General features: G+C 34.0%; 1 protein-coding gene and 1 long non-coding RNA gene across 2 annotated transcripts; both read right to left on the bottom strand.

Moving 5' to 3' along the window:
• Window positions 1-61: 61 nt before the first annotated feature.
• On the bottom strand, window positions 62-1874 carry LOC127854513 (uncharacterized). The gene has a single exon (XM_052389578.1). It carries the CDS (start codon window positions 1872-1874, stop codon window positions 507-509), a length of 1368 nt encoding a protein of 455 aa, XP_052245538.1. The 3' UTR covers window positions 62-506.
• A 5802-nt stretch (window positions 1875-7676) lies between these two features.
• On the bottom strand, window positions 7677-9361 carry LOC127855124 (uncharacterized). The gene is made up of 3 exons (XR_008037356.1): window positions 9195-9361; window positions 8394-8503; window positions 7677-7793 (listed from the first exon to the last, which is right to left on the bottom strand). It is a non-coding gene; the product is annotated as an uncharacterized LOC127855124 (long non-coding RNA).
• Between the last annotated feature and the right edge of the window lie 2550 nt (window positions 9362-11911).

Below are 11911 nucleotides of genomic sequence, written 5' to 3'. Positions count from 1 at the left end.
ATGTCGATAGGAGTTCATTCACATGTGAATAGCAGAAAGTTACCTCAAGGCAGTCACTGAGTAAAGTTGTATTCATGCACATTGAAGAGCAAACTAAAATATCTGACTAGAATCCTTCCTGTTTGATCTTAATGAAACAACAAAATTTAAGTATACAAAAATCTTTTTCATTTCTGTCTAAATCCATTCCAATGTGTCCTTTCTACGTTTTAAATAGAAACAATATGAGTAAGAGAATAATTCAGCATTTCAGCAGTTTCCCCTTTAATAGCAACAATTACAAAGTAAAGACTCTGTTCCTATTTGCCTTAAAATGTTCAAGTATCATCAGTTTATCAGTTACTTCTAAAAGGCTACAATTGGACATAATCTCACTGACACTTCATCTGTTATTCTTAGTATTGACTAACAATTAAGGCCCACAACTTCAGACTTAGGACATTGTACATCAAGGTTGTCTCCCTTGTGTCAACAGTAATAACAAAGGGCAGCAACTGCAGATGATCTCACAGACACTGAACTTCCAAGTTGTCCCCCTTGTGTGGTGCTGGACTGCCACTACTCTTGCAGTAAGCAAAGCCAGTCTTCCACACTTCAGAAATGTCTATCAAATCACTTGCATGATAAAATTTGTGAGAAGTTGATGTCTTGTGAATGTGGTTGTCTTCTGTAACTCCTGGTTTTGTTCGATAGTATCTCAGCATGACACTGATAGGGTCATTCATTTGAGCAGCTAGGTTGTCTGCAACTTTTAACGTTGGTGTTTCACAGTTTGTGCTTGTTCCAGTCTTCAATGCGTACGTGATGTCCCCAAATATTAAAACGGGAACGGATGGTTTAACAAAGTGAAAGGTGAATGCAAATTGTTCGGGATTTGTGAGGATTGAACATGTTGTTTCCTGGGTAACTTGTTGAGTACTCTTATTGATTATGTAGCATTCTTTTTGTCCATCAACTTGAATATGAAACTGTGTGTGGGTTCCATCATATATTATGTGAACATTTTTGTCAGTCTTAGAGTTTTTCACATCGTTGAGTTTTATCAAGCGTAAGAAGTTCTTGCTGTCAAAAAAACTGTCAGAAGAATTATGTTTTTCATAATCAAAATAGCTGTGGCTGAAATAAATGCTTACATTGGTGAAGTATTTTTCATCATCAAATTCCCCCTCCATAATTCTGTGTGGGATTTTGAAGTTAAGACTTCCATCTGCATTCCTCTCTGATTGCGTGAAAAGAAATATTGTGATTGCGCCACCCAGTGTTAATATCAGTCCCATCATTATAAAGACTCGGTACACAACATGCCGTCGAGATTCCTTGTTCACTTTGGCACATTCCAAATCCTTGCGTGCAGATTTGCTGCAGTATTGCACAAGGGAGACAATTAGGCGTATAGTTGCACCCAAAATAATGACAGCAGCTTTAACCAGCTGGAAATAACTGATGGCTTCTTCTCGACATGCAATTATGACAACGCTAATGGCTATCTGTGGAACATCCTCAATCCAGATGGTAATTGCAGAAAGAAGGTCAACATTAACCCATGGATTTCTGCGGAAGATATCCCACCAAAGGTTGCTTATCTCAAATAAAAATGTGAGGGTTCCAAGTACAGAGAATGCAAGCAGCAGATATTTGACAATGTCCTCTGGTGGTCCGTAAACAAGGCCCTCCTTTGCCAACCAAACATCATGAAACAGCAGCCAATCACTGACAAGGTCTGCTATGTCAAAACTTACAACCAATAGAAAGACAAACAGCTTGAATCCAAATTTGTTGTGGCATTGCTGGCAGAAGGGAATATTGTCCACAATGTGTATTCGTTCTTCTCGAAAGGAGCACCAAACTTTGCGATCCTTGTTGTCATCATTCATTTTACTGTGTACAGTTTAACTCCTGCTATTTTGAAGGTTCATTGAAATCACACAAAATCCACACTAAATATCCATTTTGTGCAACACGCTCATGGCATACATGCTTAAATGAACAAATGCTTAATGTTGTAACAAGTGATGTATACATCTATTGTTTCCTCTGTCTCGCCATTTGTACAGACAACCTATTAGATCATTAAACTTTATCTATAGGCACAGAGAACAATAAAATCCATGCATGTGGAACATTATATGAATAGCAAGACTAATTAAGTATAATTATATGCTAATGCAGTATCAAATTGTAGCCAAACACGCCTGAGGGTGTAAATAACACATGACTTTTCCATTTGCCCTCAAAGCAAACTGTTAATGAATTAGTTGATAATTGATTTCTATTGTATTAATGTTAAACTGTCACTTGTGTTTTGTTTGACTTATTTTCTTTATAAACCTGCCTAGCATTTAAAACTTTAAAGATTAGACTGGGTTAGTATAAGTGACACACAAAATTAGGTTAGACTGTATCTTAAGCTTTTGGTTATTGTTAGTTCTATTGGTTAGCATTTCTTATTCTGACACATTATTTTACTGACATTTCTTAACAAAACTAAATAGATTTAGGAATGGTGAAAATGGTATTAGCATGTAACACACTCACAATATTTAACACATTTATTTACTAGAGTTGCGACACCTTAAGGGTTTCACGGGATGGAATGAGTGGAGAGATCAATTCAAGTAGAAAATTGATTATTTCTATAAAAAAAATTGTACGAAAAAATATGTGGGTACGGAAAAAAAATGGGTACGAAAACAAATTTGAGTACGAAAAAAGGGTACGAACAAAATAAGGGTACGAAAAACTATTTCGGTACGAAAAAAATGGGTACAAATAAAAATTTAGGTACGAAAAAAAAATGAGTACGAACAAATAGGTACGAAAAAATTTGGGTACGAAAATAATGTGGGTACAAAAAAAATGTGGGTACAAAAAAATGGGATACGAAAACAAATTAGAGTACGATAAAATATATGGAACGAAAAAAATTAGGGTACGAACAACTATTTGGGTACGAACAAAAAATGGTGTGTAAAAAAATTTGGGTACGAAACAAATTTGGGTATGAAAAAAATGGGTGGGATATGTTGGGTTAAATGACCTTTACAACAAAACATACCTCTCTGAATCTGCGATATATTACAGTTAAAGTTTAAGACATGTAAAATACCAGTATTCAGATATGAAAATATCCCAAAAATCGCGTATGGTATGAAATACATAATATTATATCTTGTGACGTATTTTCATTTGAACTCTTGAATTAAATGAAGACTTGAATTTAATGACGACAAGTCGGACATGCAATTAAATATTTTAATATGTATATCGTGTGACATAATTTCATTTAAACTCTAGGTTTTAACGACATTAGTCTGACGCCTTATTTTATTTAACAGTAAAAATAAGTGAGTAGACTATCAAAATAATACAAAAAGTGTACTGGTAAATAAAAATTCCTTCATTCCGTATAAAGATTGTACGTTACAGTAATGTGTGAAACAACCTCATTAAAAACAAAAAAATGTGTTTGACCACAACGGTGGCTAATAATGTTTACGAAAAATACAAACACTATAGATTTATGACATAACATGTTAAATTTTTATCATGCATTTATAATCACTCATAAAGAGATTTCAATATACATGTACATGCATAGAAAGTTTTTTAAGCCAGTGCCCTTTGAATTCAGAAAATAAGCACGATAAACCACAAAATTGGGAAAAATAGATAATAAACCATAACATTGAGAAAAATGAGGCATTATTAATATGATTACAAATGTATAAATAACCGAATTACAATAATATTGTTTTAAAGTGCATGATTGAGTGAATTTTTAAATTTATATTATAAAATGCTGCTTATGATTTTTCGACACTATATACAACGCTTCCTCACGCTTTAATAAAATCCAAACTTGTTTCTTTGATTGAAAAAACTTTTGCTAGAGAGAAATGTTTGTATCTAGCTTTAAACACTAAAACAGCTTTTTTTACTAATCAGATATTAGATAATTACATCATTTGGACTGGTCTTGACTTTTGTGCAGCACTTACTTTTCTTTTGGATAACTTGTTTGTTGAATTTAATGGTAAAATATTTAAACAAATTATTGGCGTTCCTATGGGTACTAATTGTGCGCCACTTATAGCTGACCTTTTTTTTATATTGTTATGAAAGCGAATTTATGTTAGAATTATCTAAAACTAAGCAAGTAGATTTGATTAATTGTTTTAACCTTACTAGTAGGTACATTGATGACATACTTAATTTAGATAATCCATTATTTGAACAATATATTCACAAAATCTACCCAAAAGAACTAGTCTTAAATAGATCGTGTATATCCAATACAGACGCTGCGTATTTAGACGTACATTTAACTATTAATAATAATTTGATCAAAACTAGTTTATGCGACAAACGGGACGATTTTAACTTTGAAATTGTAAATTTTCCGTTTCTAGATGGCAACATCCCTAAAGGACCTTCCTATGGTATTTACATTTCGCAGTTGGTACGTTATGCCAGAGCATGTTCGTGTATTAAAGATTTTAATGATCGTAATCTAATATTAACTAAAAAATTGCTAAAACAAGGCTTTTTGTATCATAACCTAAGAAATAAATTTGCTAGATTTTACTCTAAGTATGGTGATTTAATTTCAACATATAATGTTTCTTTAAAATGGCATTTAAATAATGGAATCTCCCATCCATCATTTTACGGAGATGTTTTGAAGCGTGTCCGCAAATTAAAATATGTTAAACCAAATGTTCATATTAAACTTTTCAATTTAATTAACTTGTTTTTATCAAAAGGATACGATGCTTATGTACTTAAAAGACGTGTTTGATGGTTTTCGATTCACTATATCTTTCTTCCCTTAAAATTTGGAATCATTAGTGATATAGCATACCTAATGAAATTATTACCGACCATATTGCCCAATGCATAAAGTTAAATGTAATAGTCAATATTACTGACAAGAAATTGCCATCACTTTACTGGATATCTAAATTACATAAGACGCAATATAAAAGTCGTTTTATCGCTATTTCAGTGTTTTGTACCACCAAACAATTATCAGTGTATCTTACATCTGCATTGAGTGCTATTAGATATCATATAGCTAAATTTTGTAATAAAGTTTATGAAAATAGTAATGTTAACCTATTTTGGTCAATAAAAAACACCTTAGAAGTTATTGATAAAATTGAAAATAAAAAATATAAGGTGTCACAGGTAAGTACTTATGATTTTTCTACACTATATACAACGCTTCCTCACGCTTTGATTAGGCATTTTTCACTGTTGATTAAAATTGTGTCATTGTGTCGTATGAACAAATCTGCATGAATACTACATTATAGGCATTTTTCACTGTTGAATAAAATTGTGTCATTGTGTCGTATGAACAAATCTGCATGTAAACTACATTTGGACTCAAATCGTACATCAAATCATTTCTGTCTTCAGTTGTCAAAACACCTATATACTGTTTGATTCCAATAATGTCGCTTTAATGGAATTACCATTTTTATTCATTTGCTTCTTAATATTAAATCACCTAAACTTGTTTTTATTAGTAGCACAGCCCCATTAATATTTTTATTTAGTACTGCCCTTGGAATTTGTTCACGTCATTATGGATTTTTGTGACGTCATACGACCGACTTTTCCAGTTGTAATCTACATGCATAGGTCATTGGGTTTATAACGTTTCATTTTATTTATATTTTCTCTCTGATAGGCGTTTCTTGTTTGATTTAATTATTTTTAATTTGTTTAGCAGTCACATAAACAACCAAGCTATGTAATATGGAATTTTTACACCCATTATTGCTGCTTCTTCCTGTATTTGCGCGATGATTATCTGAGACATTAACTATATGATTCTATATTCTCAAATCTTTTCTATAAAGAAGGAATGTAGTTGACAATTGTTAATAGTTTTATTTGATCGTTCGTCAAAAAGTTGTAATTCTGTTACTCTTGTATCTTCAATGCAATTGAGTAATTAAATAGTAATTAAATCGAATGCGTTTTAATTCCCTTTTATTATTGTTTAATTTGAGTTACAATGCTATGACGTTAAATTTTATTTACACTTAAATGTATTATGAATATTGCTGGCCCAAGTGTGAGGTTGAGCGCTATATAACCAGGTTTAAACCCCCAATGCTTTGCATTGACCGTTCCAAGGCGGTGACCCCAGCTTTATTCATATTTTGTGTTTATGTTGGTTTGTATTGTGCTGTATTGTGCTGTTTTGTACTGTTTGGGTAATCGGTCACTTGCCTTAAATAAAGGACCAACTAATTGTTTTTAATGAAAATTCAATACTGCTCCAGCAGCTGGAGTTTCACTTCTTTATATTGAATTTCTTTTTACCTTTCATATGTAAAAAATGAAATATCATCTGCTAGCGCAAAATATGACTGGGAAAGCTGGTTTATGGTCATTTCGTAGCAAAAGAGAAGAAAATAAGTGCATTAAATAAATGAATTCATATTTTTGTATCTGGAATAGTTGTATTTTAAATAGATCCTCCACCCTATTATGGCCGAATAAGGGTTAAATTGCTTTCCGACTTGAAATCAAAAGGCATATTGGTTGATCGTGTAGCGTTAATGTGCTACATGAAGTCGGATTTCAACACCAGGGACTCTGTGAGCCACTAACGGAACAATAGTTTGTGCGTATAGCATGATCATTTAAACAGAGCCCCATTCCTCCAACATGGAATGGCCAACATTTTGACAATATGGACATTGCAGCAGGCACTCAATTGAGCAAGCCTGCATATTTCATAACATTATGAATATAACAAGCTTTATCACTTCCTTTTATCCATAAAAATACACTTAAAATACATAAATGCATTTGTTTTCTTAATATTTTATATTTATTTCTATTGGGTATTTTAACTTTTTCAGGTAGTGGAATGTCTGCAGCAAAACTTGAAAGCCAATTGATAAAGGTTGTTGATGCCAAAACAGGTAATACTAATAATTTATTATCAGGAACACAAGCAAATAAGTATATTTTAGATGCTTAAGGTGTGGAAGACTCATAATCAGGTTTGGTGTCCCTCAAACCCTTAGCGTCTTGTTATTCCTTATGCAGTCTGTATTGATAGTGCCGCGTCCTGACAAGTAAAGCTTGTGCTTTGTTGGCAGCCTTAGGTGGCTGTTAACAGGTTTATTGTGGTTATCTACGCCATCAGTCTGTCCGTCTGTTCTAGCCACTATCTGCTACACCATAAGCACTAGAACCTTGAAGCTTAATTACATGGTAGCTATGAGCATATGTGCGACCCTGCACTATTTGGAATTTTGATCTGACCACTGGGTCAAAAGTTATGTGGGTTGGGGTTTGGCCGGGTCAGAGATTTTCACTCATTAGCTCGACTATTATATATGAAATATATATATATAATGGAGCTATCCTGATCACGTCGGCGTTACCGCTAGCGTGCACACGTTAAAGTTTGTGTACTACCCCAACTATTTTCTTTGTCCTTTGACAAATTACTTTTATATTTTGCATAATTCTTTACCAACATGGCCCCAATCTATAAACAAGAGCAGACAACTGTATCAAGCATTTTGACAGAATTTTTGCCCCTTTTATACTTAGAATATGCATATTATTGATATGTGAATACAATTTCAAGGTGGTGTAATGCAGGTACGTCAATAATATATTTGGTAAATATAAAAAGAACACAGTTATAATATAACTACCAATAATGCTAGTTGTAGTTTATTGTTTTGCGTACAGATCAGTGCCAACATAATACGGAACTATTCTACGTCACAATGTTTACAGCGGTATGAGTATCCGGACTGAAACAGTAATGAAAAGGTCAGTCAATGCCAGCAATTAGTGTGACTAAATCCGACCATTTGTTGCAAAAAACATACTTATAATAAAATACCAGAAACAGTATTAGTGGGCACATTGTTGTTAGCAGCAACTTATCGTTTTTTTACAGCAAGTGATATTATGCCAATACATGCCATTTAAATTATGACATTGTATATAAGAAAAGTATAAAGTAGTCAACGCCCTGGAACAGTTATTGCAAAGTAGTTGGGTCTAAAGAATGTTAAAAAATGTCCAATCTCACTTTTAGCCAAGTACGAATCACAAATCCCACGCGTGTAAATAAATATTGACCCCTTAGGGTTGTGATCAACATAAAAATAGATCACAGCAAGAGAAATAAAACTTGATATAATTGAATTGTAATGTTTGAATGTTTAATAATAGAATATTAATATGTACAAGAGAAGCAGAATTTCACCTTTCTGAGGCAAGATTAAATAAAATAAATGCAAGAATCATGCAAATTCATACTTGTTTAAAAGCAAGAACATAGCATTCATATTACATAAAATGTACATCAAATTATAATGGCAAAGTGATCAAAATAGAATACTTACGTTGTAGCAGTAGCACACACCATCGCATGCCCCATGAATTCCATAACAGCCTCCCCCCTGGTTTGCACATCTTTCAGAACATGGTTTCTCGAAAATGAATCGCCGTGCTTCTATATTGAACAGAAACAATGCAATTAAAGCATACACATAAATAACTGCAAAAGTTGAAGTAATGCGTAAAACTCAGGTCGTTTGATTTATACGCTAACGTTGACATGTTACCAATACTACTTTATACATGTATTTATTTAACAAGATTACGTAGTCGGCTATTTAAAGTATTACTTTGTTATATTTGTTTGGAAGCAAACAGAAATATATAAACATGGATGAGATGACAACATATGGATCAGTACATTAAAGAAATACAAAAACTGAAATACAAAGGTACACTAAGTCACGTGTAAGATTAAAAAATCTGAATTCAATGTATCATTCGTTTTTTGGTTTTAACTTAAAATTAAAAAAAATGTTATGTAAGTGGTTTATTCGAAAAACGGCAAACATTTTGCCGAAAGTTAGCAAGTGGTGGTACTAGTCATTACGTTAAAATGCTACCTAAGATTGTTCACTGTTAAAGTAACAGCACATTTATATCTTTTCAAATAACAATTATGTAAGCTGTATGCATGTGACGCAATAAGTTGATAATTTGACATGAGGTTTTTGGATATATTAAGACTTCGTTATATTTATTAAAAATATATTTCGGTAAAGAAACAAACCAAATCGTTTGAATAAAAAGCTCAACCAAACCTAACGCCGGATATGTTTTAACTGAAAATTGAAAGTCAACGATACCTTTAACGTCGTTGATGGTTGCACCATGAACAATTGTAGCCACAATGGCGCAAACGAGAAAACACACAAGCTTGGTATTCATTGTTGCAATTCAGTACGAATTAAATTGGATCTGCAAGACATTCCCTTATATATAACGGATTGGTCTAGATTCAGACACGATGCGCGTGACAGCTCTTTTGAAATATAGTTCCACTGCTTTTGGGATTTCGCAGATAACTCACTTACAGAGATTGCACTCGTTTTATTTGGAAACAATCGTGATGTTATGCCTCCAACATATGGATATCTGCCAAGGTCCAAATGATAAATAATTACATGAAATAAGTTCTTGATAGTCCCATGGTGCAAATATATATTTCAACAATAATTTATTCAAAAAGAGTCTCTTTACATATAGTGAATTTTCAACAAAAGCTTTCACTTTCAGAATGCATATGCGCCTGCAATTGCCCATGTCAATAAGTCTGGCAAAAATGGCAAAACATTTTTCTTCGGAGCAAAGGCCGTGCGGACGGACGCAATATCATACTGACCCGATACTTACTCACCAAGATTTATATTTACGAAAAGTCACTATCAACTCAACCTATCTTACATGTATTATAGTATATAGCTGAGACACGGGTCGAAACGTTTAAAATTTTACATTTTCGGCTTAAGAACACTCAGTGTGACTCTTCCCATTTAGACGGCACCATATGTGTTGAATTGCACAAATCCTCTGGTCAAGATTTATATATGTGCGAAGTAATTAAAACATCCATCAATACATATCAAAGTCAAAGAACATAAAAAGTATAACATTTAAACAGCATTCCGTATGTTGTTTGACGGTAATATAATGCAAGACTTAGCTAAATAATATATCGAAGTATTATTGTAAATAGTATGGACAGTGTCATGATGCTCAGCGATCGAAATCGGTCAATTAATGTCATTAACAAACGGAGAAATGTCATAACGTTATATTTTCCATTTAAATCCTTTCATTGACATCCTATCTATTTATGTATAAATGTAAAAAAGTATTTTTTTTATTTCAACAACCCAACTAAGTATGTTCAAGTAAAGTTGATATTTTAACAACTGTATTTTTAAAATGCTGAACAAAACATATCAATAGCAATAACAACAAGTAATGCCAGAGATCTCGCGAGTTATCGGGGAATGGAACAAGTTTAAGCTTCCGTATAAGCATGGTCATAACCAGCACAACCAGGTTAGATTGAACTTTGGACCACACTACGCTCAGCACACACAGGTTAGATTGAACTCAGGACCACACTACGCTCAGCACAGCCAGGTTAGATTGAACTTTGGACCACACAATGCTCAGCACAGCCAGGTTGGATTGAACTAAGGACCACACTATGCCCAGCACAACCATGTTAGATTGAACTAAGGACCACACTATGCTCAGCACAACCAGGTTAGATTGAACTAAGGACCACACTATGCCCAGCACAACCAGGTTAGATTGAACTAAGGACCACACTATGCTCAGCACAACCAGGTTGGATTGAACTCAGGACCACACTATGCTCAGCACAACCAGGTTGGATTGAACTCAGGACCACACTATGCCCAGCACAACCAGGTTAAATTGAACTAAGGACCACATTATGCTCAGCACAACCAGGTTGGATTGAACTAAGGACCACACTATGCCCAGCACAACCAGGTTAAATTGAACTAAGGACCACATTATGCTCAGCACAACCAGGTTAGATTGAACTAAGGACCGCACTACGCCCAGCACAACCAGGTTAGATTGAACTAAGGACCGCACTACGCCCAGCACAACCAGGTTAGATTGAACTTTGGACCAGCTAACGCTCAGCACAAGATTATTGTCATAAGCGTGTGTCGACCTTACGACGGCCGTACATAATTACTTCAATTCTCAATAGACCATTAGCGGATTTCCTTAAGAAGCAAGAAGTTCAAAATGCAAGTAATTATCCATTGAAGAAATACAAATACCAACAGGAGCAAAACATATTGATATATATTTTTAGTTAACGAATAGCGTAAAGGCCAGTTATGAAACAAGATGATTACAAACAAAACGGCGGATGTAAAAAGATTGAATGTTTCAGGCAGAAAGCTAGTTTATTTTAGCGTTTAAAGTATGCAAAGCAAACATGACACCAATGAACAGTTCTGATTATAAAAAAATGTTTATGTATAGAAAGCATAAGATAATATTAATTACCAGTCATCCTTAACGAATACAGAAACAACAAAATACCAAGTGTAGAAGGACAGCTTATGAGTTGTATACTGTGTTGATGATTGACCGTATTTAATGAATCTTTTAACATTTTGGTAAACTGACAAAATTGCAAAAAATGTTTCATAATTGAAAATTTAACAATGCTCAAAAATATCCATCATATGCATCTGTTGACGATTTAAAAACCTGAAATTTAAGTTACAAACCCGAACGAATTCAATAAACTTACTGACTGACTGACTGACCCTCCAAATCAACTAACCCCAAACCCACCCACCCATCCGCTAACCCACCCATTCTCACTCACTCACTCACTCACTCACTCACTCACTCACTCACTCACTCACTCACTCACTCACTCACTCACTCACTCACTCACTCACTCACTCACTCACTCACTCACTCATTCACTCACTCACTCACTCACTCACTCACTCACTCACTCACTCACTCACTCACTCACGCACGCACTCGCTCA

This window comes from Dreissena polymorpha, chromosome 13 (assembly GCF_020536995.1).
Source record: "Dreissena polymorpha isolate Duluth1 chromosome 13, UMN_Dpol_1.0, whole genome shotgun sequence".
NCBI lineage: Eukaryota > Metazoa > Mollusca > Bivalvia > Myida > Dreissenidae > Dreissena > Dreissena polymorpha.
The sequence above is the reverse complement of the archived record's forward strand: the minus strand, read 5'-3'. Positions and strand labels throughout refer to the sequence as shown.